Here is a 22,644-nt window from a genome sequence, read left to right as displayed (position 1 = left end):
GCATCTAAGAAATAATGACACGTTAAGCTACGGTAATAGGCATTTATTAAAATGAAATGGTTATCAGTATTAGACAGGTACATTATGAACAGAAAAATTACCCAGTGGAAGTAAGAACTGAAAAATGTTCCATTTCAGAAGAGTATGTCATGCTCAGGTGTGATAGATATAATGTTCCTTCTATCACACAATAGCAAAATAATGACAAATAGTGATGTGTGCATTCGTTTTTAAGCATCAATAAAAATACAGGACTATTTGTCATATGTATCGTTTTACAACATAGCATTATATTCCTCAATTCAATTCACATATTACTCTCTCCCCAATAAATATTCAACAATCAGTCCACTGTTACACCTCTACATTGTGGCTCCATTTTCCTGTTTTGGTACACTGATGTTGTATCTGGAGGAATCCTTTCCACAGCTCAGAGTGATGTGAACAAATATTTACAGCTAGTCATGCTTAGCATCATTGAGCTAGAAGATTTGTAATAAAAACAAGACATATGAAAACAGAATGGGTGAAATAATCCAGAATTGTAAAAAAATAAAAATGTACATGTATTAAATAAATGAAATCAAAATCAAATCATCCCTATGTGCAACAGGCCTTGCGTGCACACGCCAAGGTCTTGCTTGTACAGGGACTGAGTGCAGCGAGTAGATTTAGCTAACATTTGACACACAGAATAAGGGAGAGTAGTTTCTCCTCTCTCGGTGGTTTGTGGAAATAAGTTCAGGCTCTAACGGCGGAACCACACCCAGCTGTTGATGAGCCAGAAAGCTACAGTGACCGAGTACAGGATCATCTCGCGCTTTGCTCGCTCCTTGTTCTCCTCTTCCAAGAGCTGCAGTCTCCGGTTCAACTTGATGAGCTATCGATAAATAAAACAAACCAATCTCAGTCACAAGGGATTCAAGATTAGTACACACTCCATGGGATAGAGCTGATGTGTTTGTGAAGGACTAACCTGACGTCGAAGTGTCGCTGCATCGACGACAGTCATGTCATCAGGCCCTCCGTCCAGAGAGGTGTCAAGTGTCGGTAATGCAAGCCTTGAAAAGAAAACAGAATCATTTTGAGAAGCAGTACAGAAGCCAGTCAGTCATGAAAGAGCATATAATTCTTTCAGATCGCACGGCTCCTTTGCACAATGTGTAAGGTAACACTGGCAAATTAACTTTACTGGATTTTTTTCCCACCAAGAGTTAATTACTCTTATTTCTTGGTCTGAAATGAGAATGAAAGGTAGGAAAGGAAGGAGGAAAAGCAAGAGAGGGACAAAATGGAGACTCTGAGTGCCAGGTGGAGTTACCTGGATTCATGCAGGGGGTTGGAGCTTGAAGCCGACCCCCCTCGCAGTGATGGTTTGCTAAAGAGGTGGGGAAAAAGGGAGATGGGAGAAAGGAAAAACAAGAGAGATAGAGCAACATACATGGTACAGTGTTGCAAACATGCAGACACAACTCGCATGTCCCTCGCATACACCTTTTGTGTTGTCCTGGAAACCAATACTTGACTAATCTTTACAAGGCTTGTGTCTTGACACAATTAGAATGCTGTTTACTGAAGATACTTTTTCATTCTATCCTTCCAAAACAGATCACAAAAATTCAGTTGCTGTGACATTCGCAAACTATCCTCAACTACCTCTCTGCTACTAGAACTGAGGATAAGTACATGGAAGGTTTAGTAAGGTTTTGAGCAAGCCAGTAACTCAAAGGAGTAACATGGCAACAGCACTTTAGACTGCTAGTTCAATTCATATGGACTGCTTTTTCTGTTGCTATTGGGTCATTGCATCTGTTCTGTTTCTATGATGCAATGACCCAATTTCCCAAAGGGGATCATTAAACTTTCATCTAACCTAAAATTTGAATAAAAACTGTTTGGCTAGTCCTAGCGCAACTTGCTTTTGTCTAATTGCTGGTTCCAAGATGGGTGAACTTCCATAACGTGATGATACTGTCATCTAGACCTCCAGTTCTAGACAAGAACATATGTAATGCTGGTATAGGAGGTCTCTCTACTTAATGCCTTGGGTCAAACAGACCCAAGGCCACAGATTAGAAAAGTATACCAGGCATATCAGACTACATTTCACTTGAAATAATGAACATGCTGTATTAATAGTGTTACTGAAGGTTAGAAATAGTCATTTCACAATCAAATAGTCATGTTGAAATGTGCTTTACTTCTTAGGAATGTAATACTTGAGCCCACCACACAAAACACTTTCGACATACCCAAGTGCCATACAACATTTCAGAAACTTGAATGAACCACTGGTCATATGAAAAGCCTCCATCTCCCTAAATGTTTTGTGTTTCTCAAGAAAATGCACCAGGGGAGCAGCGAGTCAATGTAAGATTCAGTGGAACTTCCAAACTGTAAAGACAGATGATGCAGTCTTTAATCTCCTCCGCAAGCAATGTTTAGCAGACCAAGCTCTTTCAAGCTTTAAAAAAATAACTTAATTTGTCCATTTGACAGATGGTTAAGAACTGATCTAATGATCCTGATGCGAGACAGAGGTCTGTAAGAATAGCCTAGTCCTATATTTATGAATGGTGTGAATAGAGAGGAACCGCTAGTATCAAAGCCCTAGCAGGACGGGTGATTAGCAGGTCACCTGCGCTGGTTCTCATCCAGGACCTCCAGGACCTGCTGGTAGGCCCGACGTGTAGTAGACTGGATGAAAGATAGAACACCGCTAGTGCTGTACAGGTTCTGTTCGTCTTCAGCCACGGCGAGAGGGGGGCAGGGGCGGACAGGGGCTGGGGGGGAGGGGGTCGCACTGCTCAGTGCCCACCAATAAGAGCAGCCAAGTCAGAGAAAAGAGGCAGAAGAAGAGAAAAGAAGAAGGAAGGGAAGGAGGGAAGGGAGGGAGAGAATGAAAGGAAAAGAGTGTCCTCAACTTTACTAACCTCTCAGAGACAGCAAAGTGAAAACCAAGTGAAAGATGTAAATAAAAGCAGTATTGTAATAATGACAAGAGAATTTAACCTTCCAACCACTAGCAGTGCTCCACTAACATACACCCAAGCACTCCAACAGAAATTGAGGAGGAGATGTGAAACTAAAGACATGGGCAAGCAAATGATTCAATCTTTGATTAGACCACCCAAGAAAGACCACTGAAGTCAAGGTCACCCGTCACAGCGGGTGATGAGCTGATCAGTAGAACAGCAGCAGGGGCATCACGTACATTTGTTTTGAGGAATGGTGTAGTCCAATAAGTGAAATGTCATATAAGGGTTCCAACACATTTTTCACGTCAGAATTACAGACTTTTTCCTGAGTTTTTAGACCTTACTTTTTTGACTGAATTTGAAATTTTTGGCCAGTGCTCAACAACTTGTATTCTCATAATGTCTGGCCAATATGACAGTCAACTAGGCTCTATTGCTCTCTTTCTATTGCTGTAGGACCACATTATTCACAACAATAAAAACTGCAACAGGTGAAATGGGTCTACAACATCTTGTGGTCAAATGTGAATTGTGACTAAATACTTTTCCAAAGTATCTTGTGCAATTCTAAAATATTTTAAGATCTGGAAATGATCAAATCAAAAAAGTGATATGTGAGTATATATGGTGTTAATGGGTTAGTGTCAGTGACATAAACAGCTGGGTATGTCAACAACTCAAACATTGAAAGCAGCTACAGGCCTAGCAACAAAACAGCTTAAAACAGACATCATGTGAAACTCCAGTGACGACGGACAACCAACTAAAGCCAAGTAACTGAGGCAAACACACAGGGATGGACAAGGGAAAGATGAAGATATGGAGAGCTAGAAAAAAGATGCAATAGACTAGTGTGTATAGGAGATAAATTGGAGCTGTACCAGCCTAATAGTGGCATGTCCAGGCCAATACTCACGTGGAGTCATTTCGAATCAACTGGCTGTTGTGACGCATAGCTGTGTTCTCACTAGCTGAGCGCTCCCGCCGTAATCGCCCTTGGGGCCGCAACTATAGGGAATAAAGACAACATACAGGCTGTACTTTTACTGACAATTCCCTTGTGGTCAGTGGGTGGATTTGATTTAGTGGCCTTGGTAGGTTTGACATTAAGCCTACAAAGCCGCTTTGTCCAATCAAAAACATCAGCTTTGTACAACAAATTAATTCTATTTGGAGCAGTACATGGCCTGGGGCAACAAATCAAATTGATGTATTAATTCTAGGATTCTCCCAATTACATTGTGACACAGTGGCTGTGGTGCTGGTGCTACGCTGATGGTATGAAATGAGAGACTTAATATTTCATATTTTTGACTGACTAGTAATCCACACGTTGCGGCACCACTGTGACAGCACTTGTAGAGAACCCTGACTCCACTCTGCTTCCAACAGCTCCTCACCTCCTCACTGGGTGGGGCTGGAGCTGCACTCCGCTCCACTTCCAGGAAGTCCAGAGGCCGCTCGTTGAGGGTGAGGACTCTGGGCGGAGTCTTCAGTGACAGGGCCTCTAGTGGCGTGGACTGGATTAAGTCCAGGTCCCTGGGTCTGGTGAACTGGTGGTCACTGCTGTCTCCTGACAAAAGAAGGTGTGGATCAGAGTTGGGGGTTGAGATCAATTCCATTTCTATTTCAATCAATTTAAAGAATGTATTTTCCCTTAAATTCTGAAAATGGAAAATCATTTGTCATAAAACGGTTCTCATATGCAGTGTATAATGAAGCAACAATTTACCTACAGTAAATTGACCTCTAGTAGCTTGGGCAGGATGATGGACAAAGTCCTGTGCCACTGATAGAAAGATATCTGAAATCTGTTAATGGCTCTGACAAAGCCACATAATGGCTACATTACAGTCAGCTGATAGTCATCAATGACGTGCATAGTTAAGTGTAATAACAGCCAGTTTAATTTGAAAAGGCAGTTCCTACATAGAGAGAATGTAATGGTACACCTACCTGCCACCACAATTCTCTCTGGGACTTGCATCATGACACTATGAAGGGTTTCCTGCAGTCCGGCATCAGGGTCCTCGGAGGCGTGAGGGGCAACTTTGAGCATCTCAGGGATACGCATCCGCTGGCTGATCCCCTCTGTGTACTCCAGCTCATAGTGGATACGGTTCATCTCCGCCATTTCTGCCGTGGGGGAGGGGAAGGCTGCTCCGTTCATTTGGCTGTATAAAACAACAGTTATTCAGCTTGACAGTAACACACATAACTAGTTGTTAATCATAAAAAGATTATCAAGGGAAGAAAATGGTGCCATAATGACTGAACATTATGTCTTATCTATACTTTCAATTTCAATCCTGTTCAACTGGTCACACTGCAAATTTAATGGCACACCTCATCAAACTGCAGCTAACTTATTATATAAAGATCACGAAGGCAGAATCTCTTAAAGGATCTCCTGAACCTCAGCAAATCTAGTAGAGCTGAAGTGCTGTAGCCAGGGGTTACAAAGGGAGAGTGCTCGTGTTGCTGTCATATGATGATAACAACCGTAAAGGTCTTCTGATTGTGACTAACAGTAGCCTAAAGCTGGCTAACCAGCTAAGCTGACTTTGCTGAGACGCACACTGAGATACGATAAATGTTTGCTGGCTATTTTTTGTATTGCCGTTAATAGCAAATTAACATTTCAGAACATGTAAATAACAACATTAATGCTAACATTACAAACATTAATTCTAGCTAGGTTATTAGTGAAGCTAGTAGCATCCGCGAATGTTTACAGTATGTACCGTCTACCTTGTGGTTAGTTTATCAAAAGTCTCCCACAGTCTTGACTAACTTAGTGGGCTACATTGGAGTACCTTGACCAAATGATGCTAATTTTGGTTGGTCAATGACAGCTAGACAACACATTGTTAGCGCCATTTCAAGCTAGCGCGTTAGCTTCGTTTCCTTACCCTTTGGTATGTTGCTAGATGCCTCTCTACAGAAGTAATTGTATATATAAATACTAAAGGGAGCAAGATTTGCAGGATATGCTACAAATGACACAATTACGTAAGTGTATTACAGATGATGTAGCTAGCAGGCATCTCCTTGTGTTGATGTATGAGAGACAGGCACCTCCTCTCTTCCTCTGTAGAGTGGGACCCAAACAGGAACAACCACCAAGGAGGAAGTTACGTTACTTCTCTGCCATAGACTGTAAAAAAAAAAAAAAAAAAAGGTACCAAGCGCTCAAGTAAAAAAGAGAAACATACCACAAGGTAGTATTATAATGCCTATGGAAGCCATGATGGAAGCCCGTTTCCGCCACCTGTAAAAAACAAAAAACAAAAAAAAAAAAAAAAAACGGCACATAGCCTACCTTTTTTTTTCCATCATCAAGTGAGATTTCTTCTCAATATTATGACTTAGTATCTCATAATTATGAGATGCTAAGTAATGTTTATAAGATGCCATTTCATAGTAATAACTTAGTATCTCATGATTTTGAGATACTAGTCATACTTATGAGATACTAAGTCATATTTATGAGATATCTCATAATTATGAGACATTTCTCATAATTACGAGATAGTATCTCGTAATTATGAGATAGTATCTCATAATAAATCAGAATAAATCTCATATTTCTCACACCAGCCACTTTATCAGGTACACCAATCTAGTAGCGGCTGGTCATCTGTTGCTATAGCCCATTATCATAAGGGCCAACAACTTGTGTGTTCAGATCTGCACTCCAGTGTTGTAAAGACTGTTATTGGAGCATTTGTGCCCTTTCTGTTGAACCAGTCTGTCCATTCTCCTCTGACCTCTGACCTCTCTCATTAACAAGCTGATTTTGGAACTGCTGCTCACTGGATGTTTTTTGTTTATCACACCATTCTCTGTAAACTCTAGAGACTGTAGTGCATGAAAATCCCAGAAGGACAGCTGTTTCTGAGATGCTGAACTACCGTCTGGCACCAACAATCGTACCAATTAATCAAACACGCTTAGATCACACATCTTGCCCACTCTAATGTTTGGTCAAACAAAAAACTAAACAACTTCACCATGTCTGCATGCTTTATATATTGAGTTGCAGCCACATGATTTACTGTTTGGAGGAGCAGGTTATTTGTGTTAACAAGCAGGTGTACCTAATAAAGTGGCCTGTGAGTGTATAATATCTCATATTTATAAGATGACTTATATGATTATGATTTAGTATCTCAACATTATGAGAAACCTTCTCATAATTATGAGATGCTACGACTTAGCATCTCATAATTATGACTTAGGCTACTAGAAAGTATGAGAGTCATAATTATGAGATAGTAAGTCATAATATTGAGAAAGAAAATCTCACTTGATTAAAAAAAAAAATGCTGGATTTTCTTTTTTTACAGGTGGCGGGAATGGGCTTCCATAGCATAACGCTTTGGTCAAGCAAGATAATAATAGTGTTGTGAGTCCTACACTTGTCTTTAAATTAATTTAAAAATGAGTTTAGCAGGTGCCCCCGTTTTGCATAGGCTATGTTTAGTATGGTGATGTCTGATGCCAGTAATAACTAGGCTATTCATGAAGGTTATTGCATAAATGATCTACTGTATGCATTAACTTATGCTTTTAAGCAATGAGACGTTTACACCGCGTGTGCAATGAAGTTGTTAATGAAATGACTAGCCTATATTCGCACTGTTTCCTGTAAACGGGTGTGATTGGTTTAATGGTTTTCAGGCACTGGCCAGCCTGCACTAGTTCCATACATCAAAAAACATCAAAAAAAACATCCAGTATATTGGAAGGCAAGAAATGCAATATGAAAACGATGTTAAAGTGTTTTTTTTTTTTTTATATATATATATTATTGACATTATTTTTTATGTTTGTTTTCCGGTTGTGCTTAATTTCACTTAAATCCTTAAATCCTGATGAATTAAAATCACTATGGCAATTAGAATAAAGTCTCTGTAGCAATTGCTAGAAAATTATAGGAATGTTATAGTGATACTAAATTAGGCTACAATAATGTCACTATAAACTCATTATTGAGAACAGTTTAGGCTATATTGAATATTCCAGAATATCCATCAAATATTCATATTTGAGATTAATTTTGTATATCCTTCCAAGACTAATGATAAGATTACATTTCTACTTAGGGATAACATGAAAGCAAAGCGGGAGACACTGACCACTGCGTTAAAATGAGGAATATGCTCAGTGTCGCTGAGGGTTTTGGGAGTTGGCCCCTCAATTGACTGTGGGTGGTGCGTTGACTCGGACGAGCCATTCAAAGGGTGCAAGTTGACATGAGACAAGTCGACTCTCTGCCGATCCACTAACGGGAAAATCACACCGGAATCACAACAGAAATATCACCGCAAGACAAAGAGCAACTTCTGAGTCATGTCTCAAGGCGCGCTTAATTAAATGTCAGGATGCTGTTCATTTGACGGACAAAGAGGCTGCGCTGACCGAGCAGGCTAACCACTTCTCTTCTCTGTCATTAGCCGGCTTCAATTATGTTCCTCGATATTTTCATTTGGTGTGGGATATCATTCAGCACTGTGCGCATCGCATCATCTTTGGAGCTGCAACATGGCATGTAAGTGAGATTGTCTTGCAAATTGTCTCTTTACTTTTTTTTCTCTGCACTTGCATGATATTGATGATTAATCGGAGAAGAAACTAAGGTTTTATACATAGGCGTTTTAATGAAAGAGATAAGGCAACCATGCAAAATTTTACTATTGGCTATTTAATAATTTCCACAATGCTTTGCACTTTTGCAATTGTCTGTGTTATTCTATTAGTGTACCGTTACTTCGCTCCGCTCTATATTTAATAGCCCACCAGGAGTCGCTCTTTCCGGCCCCTTATGAGAGTGGATGCATTTTCTAGTAGCGTGCTGTAATGTGCTGATGCATAATGGGATTCAGTGGAATGTGCATTTTTGTATGATAACCCATGAGAGGTCTCCGAAATTAAATAGAGTGTGCTGGACATGATTGCAGGAATCTTTTTCATTACCGGAGAGGCCTTTATACTTCCTCTAATTAACTTCAGGCTGCTGTGTATTGAAGCCAGATGGTCTGTGGAGGAGGACACCTTAAGAATAGCTTACCTGCACTGACAGCATCAGTATGCAGGCTGTCTGTGATGTAGAGTGCTGTACAGTGAAAACCTCTGTAGCATAACATAAACATACACACACACACACACACACACACACACACACACACACACACAGACCCCACACATGAACATGCACACACTTCAATATTCTCACCCATATGCATGCGTGTTCATGTATACATGCGCACACATGCACACAGTTTCATTGGTTGTTTAATGGGTGTTCTAAACAGTGTCCAAACCCTGGACTATTTTTTTCTGCAACTTAATCAAGCACATTGCGGCAGGAAGTTGTATGGCGTACCGACAAACAAGAACTTGGTAGTACAGATGTGTGTGATAAGCTGATGCGCATGCAGCTCAGGGAGTGTGTGGAACATGTGGGAGTGCGTACTAGTACATGGACTTCATGTCTGTTTGAATGTACAGTATGTATTGGCTCTGGAGCAGAACTAGACCACCAGGGGCAGCTCTCTACCTCTTAGTTACCTCCTACCTCCTAAAAACATATGAAACATAAAGGCTGTTCATGAAAGTCATAATAACAACTAGTATATCCTGTTTTTTCTTTTCAATTTAGTATTGACATTTACGCCTACACACTGTCAAATATTTTTGATTGCATCTACTCATCTCTCTCTCTGTCTCTCTCTCTGTCTCTCTCTCTCTCTCTCTCTCTCTCTCTCTCTCTCTCCTGTTTGTGTGTTTTTCATGTGCAGGCCAAATGTTTGTGCCGACCAGGAGATGTCCATGTTGGGAGCGCGCCAGCCTTGTGTCCAGGCCTTCACCCGCATGGTCAAGGTGTGGAAGCAGGGCTGCACTGGCCACCGCTGGTGTATGGGCTATGAGAGGAGGTGAGAACAACTGTACATTCACGAATGCACAAACGTTTTTTTTTATCATTAATCCTTCATAATCTATATAAACATCTCATTTACAAGAACACCTGTTGACGGATTTGAGCCGCTAACCTTCCAGTCACAAGCTGGATTTGCTTTCCTGTATCCAGTTTGTGTCTGGAGTTACCATTGTCATTTCAATGTGTCTTTCATCATCTGATCATGCAAGGACACACTGACATCTCAGAATACACAAAATTTGGATTTTGCTCTTCAAAAGCAAATATGGATGTGGCCAGGCTTACTTTGTGATTTGAAATCTATGCAAATGACTGCAAATGACTGCTTCTCATGGCTTTTTGACACTTGAAGCTGTAAAAGGTGTGTGTACGTGTTGTTTATTAACATTTGAGTAAAACAGATCTTTATTTGGACTTATGATGAGTTGAAAACGTGAAAAGCTTGTTTTCTATCTGCATGCCATATTCTCCTCATGAATATGTTCATACTATGTAATTATCCATTAAAAATAACCCTCTGCAAATCCCATCATGGGACTGTAACATAATCTCTCCTCTTCAGGACAGGGTACTACACAGCCTACAGGCAGGTGTACAGCATGGATTTGCACACACTCTATAAGTGTTGCCCTGGCTGGACTCAGAGGGGTGAAGAGATGGGCTGTCTGCATCGTGAGTCATAGCATTTCACCAACATATGTATTGGATATGGCTGTTTGTGTGACGTTTTTGTATTATATCAATTTGCAGGTATTTCTTAAAATGAAACATTTAAGATCAAGGTACTAAACTTGGATAAATAAAAAGATAAATAGATAAATATAATAAATATATCTATTCTTTTATCTTATACTTTATATGCAATATCTACAGGGGTGTGTGCTGCCAATACCTGTTTCAATGGAGGCCGCTGTGCAGAGAGTGGAGACCAGATATGCCAGTGTCCAGAGGGCTTCAAAGGCACACGATGCCAATATGGTGAGTTTCCATTCCCATCTGATGAGGAAAATATTACATTTGCAATGATTTAAAAAATATTGGACGTGTGTATGAACTTTATGCGTGCACCCTCCACCACTCCACTACAAGAGAGCTATGTGTAAGCTAAGTGGGTGCAGCTTTGGGAAAATGGACCGACTTCCATCTTCAGAGGACAACATGTTGTTAAAGCTCTAATGGGCCCAGATCAGACCTTGTCCTTTCGCTTTGAAAAAGCAGTGAGCCTGTCCTGTCGCTGTGATTGGCTGAGGCCGCTTTGTGGGGGTCGCTGGGTAGTTAACGGTAGTGTAAGTGCTGAGAGGAATGGTTTCCTTTGAAGGCTAGAGCCTGGGGGGCTGTGGCTACCTCAACTGTGCCTCCACTCTTCCAAAACTGGATGTTAATGAGGGCATGTGCAGCTCTGGCTTCATGTGGTTAAGAAAGTTAAAGCCTACCTGGACACTAGAACAGGTTTTGTCACACATATAAACCTGGAATCTGTTCAGGGTAGAAATGCCAATACATGCTAATCTGTGAGCCACATTATACCCATTGTGTTCAAGCCCATATGTTGGCAAGCAGTCCACCTTCCTGAAGTGTCCTTGAGCAAGGCACTTGACACTGAATCGCTACCAGCTTCTGTAGCTGACAAGCGGGCAAACGAAAAGAGAATTTCCTTATGGGATCAATAAAGTATCACACATTCTTATTATTATCTGAATTTAGCAATAGGATACTTTCTTTGTTGTAGAATCGGGGGACATCTCAGAGGATGGACAAAAACCAAAACAAAACAGAGGACATATCCCCCAGTTACTTCAGGACCAGAGTTTTAAAGGATAAGGCTGGTGTTTTTTAATGCATTGCTTACCGTCAACAAATCCTATGAAAATAACAAAATCAACAATGCATTTGCTCTACTCCCGTTACTTTCTGACATCCCACGTACCGTTTTTAGCCGTCAACCCAGAAGTCATTGGCTCCAATTGTAAGCTAAAAACCTTGAAATACAGCTCACAAAGACATAGTTTCAATTTTAAAAATCGCTAACTGTTACCACAAAAAGTCAGACTGTTGTAGTTATTACCAAATCAAATTCAAATGGGAACAAATTCTTCATTACGCCGGGGACTATTTTCGGTGCTACGGAACTACTTTCCTGAGATCACAAACGTCTTTACAGCCGGCTTATTAAGTTGTTTGAGGAAAAAGTCGGCCGGCCCGGTGCATCATGATGATGAAATATGCTGCCCAGAGCAACGGCATGGCTCTGTGACGGGTTTTAATCGTTTTTTTAATACAATGGAGTTCCATGGCTGCTGGGACATGGCTTCATTGGGCACCGGCTACATGGACGAGACTTGTTGGCAAAACAAAATCATTGCTGATTTTGTTATTTTCATAGGATTTGTTGACAGTAAGCAATGCATTAAAAAACACCAGCCTTATCCTTTAAGTAAGGTTTGAAATCCTTCAGCTACTGTGCAACTAAACAATCTTGACCCTCAGAGAAAGCACCCTGGCACCTTCACCATTAGATGATAAACACGCGAGCCTGTACAATACCTGATTGTCCTTACAGTCTCTGTGCATTGTCTCGTTGTCATTGTGTGTTCTGTCCACTGTCTGACCCCCTGCGGTCTGCATCAACATGCAAACAGACAGGAGGATGGTTGTTAGTGTTTTGGTCTTGCAGAGCTAGAGCGGAGAACAGAGGATGCTTGGTTACCACCCCTCTCAGCATGTGCACACATGCTCACAAACACACACACACACACACACACACACACACACACACGCACGCAGAGGGGCCTTCCCGTTTGATCCCTTGACTTTCCCAGGAGGAAGGCCTGCCTGCCAGGGGTTCTTTACACAGTTCTTCCTCTGGCCGAAACATTTCACAGGAACGTGTCGCTGTTTGTTTGAGGTAGCTCTCCCGCGTGTTTTGTTTTGACAGAGCCTCTTTGGTTTTCACACGACAGAGTGGCAGATTCGTGGAGAACAGAAGATTGAGATATCAGACAGATCTACCTCTCTCTGGTTTCCCTCTCTCTGTCCTTCTCTTACCCTCTTTCTCTCTCCACATCCTGTGCTTCGATCCCCCTCAGTGAGAACTCTCCTCTCCGCTCTTCTCTTGTCGTTAAACGTTTTTCCTTCTCTCATCCCTGGAGACAGATTAATCCCCTTCTCCTTTTGCCAGAGTCATTATACAACCGGAGCGTAAGCCAAGCTCCTGTGTTCAGCCAGCTTCCCCCACCTCTACCTCTGCTCAGTGCGGAGGCAAAGACGTACACTAATAATCTTATGTTGTGAGGGTTTGGGTCCAGGTATTAAGCTATTTTTAGAGCATTTTGACTATACTGTTTTCACATCAAAAAGTCCTTCAGAATCCTTTTGGAAAATCCTTTAAGAGTCCTAATGGGACTTATCATATTTTTGAACCAATGCTCAAGGTTACTTAGTTGCATCTTTGAATCCAAAATGATTTAAAAGGAAATTTTAATGGATCCTTTTGGATTTTGATCTTGAAGGAGTTTTTGACTATGGTGCAGTAGCAGATATGGGTGTCATAGTTTCATTCAGTTTAATTATTGTGGAAAGGCAAAATATGCTTATGATATTATGAATATGCTAGGGTGGTATAATGCCTGTAGCTTACAGTATTATGTTAGTCTTCAGCTCATAACATTATGTGGAGAAGAGTAATGAGGTTGTGAACTCCTCCAGTCCCAGTTGAGGTTTGTTCTTTGACTGCTAAAACTCTTGTAGGAATACATCAAGTTTTTGGGAGATTGGCCTGTTGGTCAACTTGCACATTATGTGATGAGAACATAAACACCAAAACCATCCATGTGTCCGTGGTAGGTAGTTTGGTCCAGTGCTCCATGCTAACACTTTAGCATACACTATGTTGAGTGATAGAAGGCACTAGCATTACCTCAAAAATGAGAAAATAAGAACTTGAAGCTCTTAAGCTAAATGGTCAATGATTTTAAATGATATGGATAAGTCTGGCAGTTTTGTGTAGACTGGCAAAATTTATATGACACAATGATATGCAATATGATACAAAAATAACATACTGTTGTGAACTATCAGGGTCTACTCTCCCTGTTGGAAGGTCTCTCTTCCCACCAGACTTGAAGCGTGATTTGTTTTGTTTCCATAACAAATGAAGGTGGTGGGCGATGGGAAACTGAACCTACTGCACAGAGGATGAATATGTGGTTGCTCATCTGAAATAGTTCCAAAAAAAAAGATCTTTTTTAAAATAATGAATCTACAGGCCATTTAATAAAAAACACCAACTTTTTATTGCTAAAAGGTCAGTATTTTTTACTTTGGATAATGTTAGTCACCTGCTATCACTCAACATAGTGAATGTGAAAGTGTTGGCATGTAACACCGGAGCCAACAATTTAATAGGGACACATGGAAAATGTTGATGTCTGTTCTCAACGCTTACGTGTATGTTGACCAACGGGCCAGTCTCCCAAAAACTTGGCGTATTCCTTGATGAGACAAGATATGACAAGATATGACAAGATGACCAGTAAGACAACAAAATCACTAAGGGAACCGCGACAACATTGCACAACCTGGGAATCTGGATATCTGTATATGCAGACTGAGCCACCAGGGTGTTTCTGTAGGAATCAGTGTTGTGAGCTTTATTAAACATTCCATAATGGCAGACGTATTGCTGTATCCTGTAGCAGATTCATCCATGATGGAGAGAGAGGGACAGAACACAGATACAGTATATTGAGAGAAGGAAGGAAAGCTAACCTCTGTAGATTTCGTAGATTTATGGTGTCTCCTACATGCTCTTAATCTTGCTGCATGTAAAACACATGTCTGTATTATCGAAGCATGCAAGTGTTTCACATGTCTGTCCCTCTTTCTGTCTGTTTTCTGGCCTGCCTGCTTGCTTGGTTGTCTGTCTGGCTGTTGGTCCACCTGCCTATCTATCTGTCTTTCTGTTTGGATGTCATGCTTAAACCCCTGAGACAGAACATGTGAATTGCTGTTCTCATGGCGCAGATAAATCAATGTTTCCCTATTTCCCCATGAGGATCATTGAAGTCTATTTTATTTTATTTCATATTTTAGCTCAGCTTAGCTTAGCTTTACGGGCAAGCATGAGTCAAAGGCCACTAAGCCACTGCTTCTTCTTTCTCAGATGCTGCCAGCTTTTGCTTAACCACAATAGTTTTGCAGCAACTGGTGCAGGCAGGGAAAACACCTGTTGAGGCTGCTCCCCATCAGCCCCATGTAAGTGTGTGTGTGTGTGTGTGTGCGCGCGCGCGCGTGTGTGTGCTGGTGCAAGCTGAAAGTGAAGTAGGCTATGTGTTACTTGTCTAGATAATGACTGAATGACTTAAACCTACAAAATGGAAATAAAAACTGCAAAATAGGAAATAGTTTGTTAATTAAAAAGTGGATCCATCAGATTGCAATACATTTTTGGATCATCGTGTATGTGGCAAAACCAAACTGTATGACAAACTATCGCCATAACCACTGCTGCTATGCTGCTTGAGATACCGAGGAAGAAGAATAGAGAGGGTTTTGGGTTACTGAGGACGGAGGATCAGCCGCATCTTTTCAAGCACAATTCAGCACAGCTAGGTTCTGATAGAGGGAGAATGCACACTGAGAGGGACGTTAAAGAAAAGTCTGGCTCTGGGAATAGTTCAAGGGAGAATCCGTGCTCCGCTCCCTTTCCCCGCTTTTCAGCACTCATCATCGGTTGGCCTCTCGAACGCTACTCTCTTTGGTTTCCCTGCCAAGTTGCGGTGGTCGGACCCGCTGTGCGCTGCGGGGGCCGACCGCCCACCTGCTTCCAATCTCTGATATCAGACAGAAGGGGCCATCCACGGTAATGTATGTCAGCCTCTGACACCGAGGCTACGGTGTTGACACTGTGCGTTAATAGCCAGCCTGGACGCAGCCCAAGCTTGTGTTCAAACACGATAGGGCTCACACACTCGAGCTGTAATGGTTGTATTTAGCGCTGCCTGCGAATGCTACTCTGTCGCACTCTATTAAGCCTTGGACTAGGCGTTGCTTTGGTTCGATTGGTGCACGGGTCTGCAGGAAATAAAGAGAACACAGGCACATAAAGGTCTGAGGACAGATCCCATCTGGTGCTCACTAAGACAAGCCTGGTTGTCTTTAGAGCACTTTATAGAATAGTCATCATGGACAGTCCTGAGACTGGATCCTGTCTCTGCTGTGTTAGGGGACTTCACTGTGTAATGAGCTAAAGACATCAGCACATTTTAACACACAAGATATAAGAAAAGCATCTACATTTAGCTTAATAATCTTTTGGTAAAATATGCAGGAAAACAAGAATTTCTCTCTCTGTCTCTTTCTTTCTCTAATTCACTGCTTTTCTTTTATTCTCACACACTTTCTGTTGCCTCTCTCTCGTCTTTCTCACCCTTTCTGTCTCTCTCTCTTACACATACACGTGCACACAAATACACACACATATCACCCAAAAAGTTTTATCAGACTATTTGTATCAATCCTTTTTAAAATAATGACCATTTCTCATGTCTTAACACAATATTTGACATGCCCAAGTGAGAGAGAAGAGTTCCAAGCCTAGAAGAGAGAACAGAGGAGACAGTGTTATCTCATGGACACAGAGCATTATGTAATGTGAGAATATTCCAAAATATGATTTATGTTTTTATATTACGCAGACCGGGGCCAAATGGTGTTTGCAAATGCTCTTTATGGTTTGTTTGACTCCACCTAGGTACCAGATGGGTGGGGCTTGCCACACAAGACTGTGCGATGAGTGTTGGAAAGTTTAGACACAGGAGGATATTTGAAAGCTGTGTATGACAACTTACTCTGAATTGTGGTAAACCCAAGTGTCATAGTGTCATATCCTCAGTTCTCTTTTTCTCTGTAGGTCTGTTGGGTCTGATGTATTTGGGAAGTCGAGAGTGCTGATAAATAAATAAGGTTCCTGCATGCACATATCACCTGTGCATCTTTTATCCAAGCAATAAGCCACAAGAGGCCTCACTTTACAGTTATTTTAGTAGAAAAAAGGACATTTTCAATAAATATTTTATTTTTAATTAATGATAGGCTAAATAAAAAAAGAGTACTGCTTGGCAAGTATCCTTTGCCAAGCAATATTGTTCTTGAACATTAGCTAAACAACATGGTTCCAACATGGTGACACATAAATACCAGTATGAGTGGTGATTTTCAGTTATATTTATATTAACTGTAATGAAGTCACAGGGGTGCATTTATTTTACAATGGCATCAAACTCAACTAACCATAACTGAGGACCAAAGCTTTCCATTTTATAAAGTGCGGTTAATGTTTTGGTTAATGGACCAAAACATGAACCTCACCATTGAAGAAGCAGAAGTGAGGATGCTCTTCTACTCATGCCCTCTGTTTGCTCTATCTGTGTGTTAAACAAGGACACAAGTCCCTGGACTCTGGGCTGTGTCCCATAGGCTCAGCTCTCTCTCTCTTTATGCTCTCTCTCTCTCTGCTGTTCTCACCTCAATCACTGAGCTCATGTCTCGACAGGATTAGCGTCCCTCTATCAAACTAAACACACTCCTGTCTGTGTGTATGTCCATGGCTGCACGTGTCTGCACATGCTTGCATTTATTTGCTTGGGTCTGTATGTGCGTGCACGTCTATGTGTGTGTGTGTGTGTGTGTGTGTGTGTGTGTGTGTGTGTGAGAGAGAGAGAGAGAGAGAGAGAGAGAAACAGAGAGAGAGAGAGACAGAGAGAGAGTTACAGTCTGGCAGGCATGGACATTTTTGAGAGGAAAATGACATTATGGGTTAGCTTCTATTGGATGAAATCATTGTATCTCCTAAAGTAAAAGTTTTCGGAAATAGAAAATGACTGATTTTCCCACTGATGACCGACTATGTATTTTGAACCTATATAGTGGGTTTTCAATGGGCTTTATGGGTTGTAGCCTCCACATGAGACTTTCTCAACACATAATGCAAAGGATCACAGAAACTTTTGAATCAAGGAAAACTGTGAAAAACACCATTGCGGTTATGAGGTTTTGATACAACAGCAGTCATTTGTGACTGTATGGACGTCTATAGGAGACTGAGTTGATGGCTCTGGGGCAGTCGGGCATGGAGGATAAGTGGCCCCTTCTAATGACATGCCAGTTAGCAGAGAGAGGGAGGGAGAGCGAGGTGAATAAAACACTGCTGGAAAAAGATGCTGACTCAGTGCTCTAGATTTAAAAATCCTCAGGGCATTCCTCCGTATGGTGCCTTGTATTGTGCGTGTGTGTGTGTGTGTGTGTGTGTGTGTGTGTGTGTGCCTGTGTGTGTCTTTGTGTATATGTGTGAGTGTGGACTTCTCGAAACAGAAACAGTGGAGTGTCTTTGTATAGTATACACTAGACAGATGTTATTTTTGTCATCCCTCCTCATTACTGGGGTTCTGTTTGTGTGTCGTCCAATCTTGAAAATCGTGTCTATATTTGGCCTAAAAGTCAGAGTGTACGCAGCTTTAATGTATGCATATTTGGGTTTCCTGAATTAACTTTTGTTCCCATCTCTGAATAATGACAGACAGGTTAAAGAGAGACTTTGTAAATTGTTTATCATGATACTAGTAGTTTGAATCTGGCTCAAACATCTAAGAGTCTTGGAAAACTCTGGATAAATGCTCTATGGAAATGTCCTCATCGGTATTGTATGATATATGACTGATATCCTCTATGGATCTTTAGCCAGTGTTTGATCCCATCTCTTCCAGTGCGTCCTCCTATCTTTGGCAGTAATATCATACATCCCAGTGACTTTCTACTGGACAGATGGGGATATTTCCTCAGGATTCATTTTATTGGTGTGGCTGGTCCTGCAATGAGCCTGAAATAGAGAGCCTGTGAAAGAGTTTGCGATTCAAAATGGGAAGATACTATGAGATTTCTTTAAGATTTCTGGAATTAATTAAGCTTAAAGATGCAATCCAAGTCAAATTTCTGTATGGGTGCAATCAAAACAACGCTGAGCAACAAACTCAATCTCAGGATTTTCACCCTGATCTCTGGAATTAATTAAGCTTAAAGATCCAAGTCAAATTTGTGTATGGGTACAATTAAAACAAAGCTGAGAGAAAAACTCAATCTCAGGATTTTCACCCTGATCGACAAAAACATTGTGGAATACCTTAGCTGGGAATAATTAGGCAAAAATCTTGAACTAAGTATAGTTAGGCCCAATTAAGTTGACGAATGAGGTGTGAAAAACCATGTCTTAGTTGCTCCCACGGTTACTCCCACAACAGTGATGTCTTTATAAGATCTGGAAAGTCTGGAACGGTCCTTCCACCGTAAGCTAACTTACTTAACATGCATAGAAGTTATCCTCTCTGAGAATCAGTGACTTTCCATGGAGTTTTGCAGTTGTGCCACTGCAGAGCTCCAGGTCAAGCGCTTTGTTTTGGCTCCTGAGTAACATGAGCCTACTGAACAACTACTTTCAGCAGTATTATTCTGGCAGTGAGACAAAAGGACAGATTAAACAGACTGCTATGGTTCACTGCTAAATTATAAGGAGTTGACATAATCTCATCTGCAATAACATTTATGTCCCAAACTCTTTTGGTTTTAACTGTTTAATCCTGACACTGCCTGGATATTGGGCCCTAATCGGAAGGCCTAGTTAACAGATTAAAGGGCTTGAATTGTGTCAAAGGTACCCCAATACTGCAGACTGTGTTTTGGATTAAGATATAATGGGAACCATCTGGTTGTAATGAGGGCAGGCTTTATTGTTTGTTTTGGTCCCTTTTCAAAGATTTCTTAAACAGAAATTTGGTCTGTAGCGCCTGTGGTGATGAAGTTTTAGAAGTGTGGATGTCATGATGTGCTTTGTTTTCATAAAGAACTGCAGTGTGGACCTTATGATTACCTCTGACAGGTTGGTCTTTGTTTTGGCTGGCAGCTCTCTTGTTCTTTTTATTAGAGGTTGCTGCAAAGGTTCACTGAAAACTATATTAACAATTTAAGCCTCCAAAGATAGACAGATCCATTTAACATTGGCCAGTCTGGTGTAACGTGAACTTCCCTACTGAGTAAACAGTAGTTTAATTTTGGCATTATTTTCTTGAGACACCCAGATCTGTACATGATTAAAAACATTTTGAAGATATTACTGAAGGCAGTCAGGGTAATGATCAGTTATTCAAAGCTGAGTTAAAAGCCACTGCAGCCTCTGGCAGCATCCACCACCCCTTCCAGTAATGGCCGCAGGCTTTAATTGACAGCTTATTGAACCACTGAGCATTAACCAATGAAATAAGAACCCTCATACAAGTATTCAGTTGAAACTGAAAAAAATAAAAACATTAAAAAAAAAACTTGAATGGCCACCAATGTGCCAGAGAATTTTTGTGAGAAGCAGAGTCAGCACTGTCCTGGCCTGGGAAGATTTTAAAGCCCAGGTGGCTCACTGTTCCAACCAAAGCTACAATAACATATTGGGTTTTTTTTTTTGTCCACACACAATGTCAGTCACAGATGTTCTTGGTTCAGAGTGTTTTTGTTACTGACAGGAAGCTGAACACGTTGAAGTCTTAAGTGACCAATGGTGATATGACTCGAGTGAAGCTGTTTCCACCACAATAAGGTTGATGTACATAGATCCAACATGCACAAGGAGAGGCTTCATAGTTAGCAGAGCAGTTGAACAATGAACATTTAGTTTAACCAGGACTCCAAAGTCTGGTGTGGCTCTTGACTCCTGTAGGTGGCCAAATCTCTGTCATAGCAAAAAGTTGAGAAATTCAGTGGACATTTGCTAATGTTGCTTTCTTTAAGCTCTATGTACCTCCCCTTCCTGTTATCATTCCTCAAGGCTGCCATTGACTGAGTGGACCAAGGCATCATATGTCACAGACCAGACACAGGCCTGAAGGTAGCTGCCTGACAGGCAAACACCCTGGGCAGTCCGAGTGCTACATGCTTAGTATTACTATCAGAGGAAGAAGCTCATTAGGGCCATAATGGCTGCCATATGGCAGGGAAGTTCCCACATGCTAAACAAGCACTCCCTCGTCTCTCCAAATGCATTAAGGCACCATTGTTTACCAGGTTAATGCTGTGTGGGTTGGGGCTAATGGTCTGTGTGATTGACCATGTGCACCCAAGGCTCCGCTATGAGATTCCTACAGTAGCAGTGGGGCATCCGATCAGTCTCTGATTAATGGAGCTCATCCTGGTTGAACTTGGCTGTGTTGGCTATTCCCAGCAGCCTGAAGTGAAGAGAAATAAGCTTGTGACAGGGAGGTCACTGGTGTGGATCCCCCAGCTGGCCTCCTCTGGGGTAAGGGAGTGCATGACAGTTTCCCTTATTTCAACAACTAATGTGCCTCAGAGCAAGGTAGTTAACATATGCACCAGTGGAGCTGCTTAGTGGCCAAATGGACCAGAGTGTCATGCAGATGTGAAGGTGTGTAACTGAGTGCATGTGTAGCATGGTGTTTCTGAGAAATAATGGAAACCCAGTAAAGACTCACATATTGTCTTTGGTGTTCTTGTTTCATGGCCTGATTTATGGACATGGATTAAGCCTAGTCCAAGATTAAAATTAATTTTCAATGGTGATTTTTACAGAAACAAATCGTGTTAGGCTTGAATTATGCTTAATCCATGTCTGTGAAGCCCTCAGTCTTTTCCCTGCTTCGAGGTGCCAAATTGTCCCGTAACTTCAAAACTTTGTGTCTAAGTGTCTGTCTAAGTCAACAACATAAGGGATATGAATCCACAGTACGGTTTCTGTATTTCTGTGTAAAACATTATCTGTCCTATCCATACAGGAATGGCCTTTCCAGCTGTACTAGGTCTAACTAGACAGAGGCTCTTAGGGAGATAGGGCAAGTAAGCACAACATGATTTTGACCAGATTTAGGGCAGATTCCAGTTTTACATTACACCCAATTAAGATGATACGGGTAAAGGTTCCATGTCATATTTTTTCAGATGCTTTTTCACAACATCATGATCTATGAAATTTGTCAGGAATGGCAGATTAATTGCTTAATTAGTTTAAGAAATCTTGTAGTATAAACCCACTCTCAGAGTAAAGGGGTACTTTTGAATATGTGATTAATAGATGTGCAGAGTTTATACACCCCAGTGGCCTGACCCTCATATACAGTTTGTATGTGTATTCTTCGGATGCTTATTATAGCCCATGAATGGTTTTCCATCCCAGGTGTACAAGGATTTTATGATATTCGGCATTATTTGTTGGACTATAATTGCAACGTTTGAACAGTTAATTGCTTTATGGTCATGGCTCCATACAGAGGGACACTCAGTCAGATTGTGGTGATCACTGGAATTCTGTTTAGGACTGGCGTGAGAAGATCATTTGTATCTCCTTGGGTCAATAACTCAGTTCTCAGCTTAAGTGATGCATGTGCTTCAGCTTATGGGATAAGTGAGCAGCCTGTATCCAAGGGGTGAAAGCGTGTGCTTACAAAAGCAGAGCAGCACCCAGTTTTCATCATTCAAGTCATTTGTCCCGCACTGTGAGAAAACAAATTAAGTTTTATTGACGCTATAAAAAAACGAAAGGGGAAAAATATGTGCACAGCAAGAAAATGGCAAGAAGCAGTGTCTCGGTAAATCTGATTCAAACATATACTCTCTGAAAATCCTTATTATATTAGAGCATAAATTCTGTGTAGAAGGAACAAATGGGAAACATGT

The 22,644-nt window shown here is 41.2% G+C and overlaps 2 protein-coding genes across 5 annotated transcripts in view; one reads left to right on the top strand and one right to left on the bottom strand.

The window, feature by feature from the left end:
- Positions 1–28: 28 nt before the first annotated feature.
- Positions 29–6,085, bottom strand: mffa (mitochondrial fission factor a). 4 transcript variants are annotated; one of them, XM_071916370.2, is made up of 8 exons: positions 5,891–6,085; positions 4,935–5,152; positions 4,379–4,551; positions 3,895–3,986; positions 2,639–2,803; positions 1,322–1,378; positions 977–1,061; positions 29–880 (listed from the first exon to the last, which is right to left on the bottom strand). In XM_071916370.2, exons 2-8 carry the CDS (start codon positions 5,146–5,148, stop codon positions 749–751), a joined length of 918 nt encoding a protein of 305 aa, XP_071772471.1. In that variant the 5' UTR covers positions 5,149–5,152; positions 5,891–6,085; the 3' UTR covers positions 29–748. The 4 variants fall into 4 exon arrangements, with proteins under 4 accessions (XP_071772471.1, XP_071772472.1, XP_078140463.1 ...); XM_071916371.2 differs by lacking the exon at positions 2,639–2,803 and having other exon boundaries at positions 5,891–6,081; XM_078284337.1 differs by lacking the exon at positions 2,639–2,803 and having other exon boundaries at positions 6,004–6,072.
- Positions 6,086–8,407: 2,322 nt separating this feature from the next.
- The window catches only part of egfem1 (EGF-like and EMI domain containing 1), a 66,561-nt gene continuing 52,324 nt past the window's right edge, over positions 8,408–22,644 (top strand). Inside the window, exons 1-4 of the mRNA XM_071916376.2 lie at positions 8,408–8,532; positions 9,782–9,916; positions 10,484–10,593; positions 10,795–10,899. Of these exons, the coding sequence (XP_071772477.2) occupies positions 8,450–8,532; positions 9,782–9,916; positions 10,484–10,593; positions 10,795–10,899 (433 nt within the window). The 5' untranslated portion in view covers positions 8,408–8,449. The remainder of the gene's footprint in view (positions 8,533–9,781; positions 9,917–10,483; positions 10,594–10,794; positions 10,900–22,644) is intronic.

The sequence above is a fragment of the Centroberyx gerrardi genome, chromosome 6 (genome assembly GCF_048128805.1).
Source record: "Centroberyx gerrardi isolate f3 chromosome 6, fCenGer3.hap1.cur.20231027, whole genome shotgun sequence".
NCBI lineage: Eukaryota > Metazoa > Chordata > Actinopteri > Beryciformes > Berycidae > Centroberyx > Centroberyx gerrardi.
Note: the sequence above shows the minus strand (reverse complement) of the source record. Positions and strands in the feature narration are given on the sequence as shown.

Coding starts and splice junctions, on each gene's coding strand:
- mffa (XM_071916370.2), bottom strand. CDS start 5,148: ATGAACGGAGCAGCCTTCCCCTCCCCCACGGCAGAAATGGCGGAGATG. Junction 2,804..3,894: donor TTGATTCGAAATGACTCCAC/GTGAGTATTGGC, acceptor GGCACTGAGCAG/TGCGACCCCCTCCCCCCCAG. Junction 1,379..2,638: donor CTGGATGAGAACCAGCGCAG/GTGACCTGCTAA, acceptor CCACCTCTTTAG/CAAACCATCACTGCGAGGGG.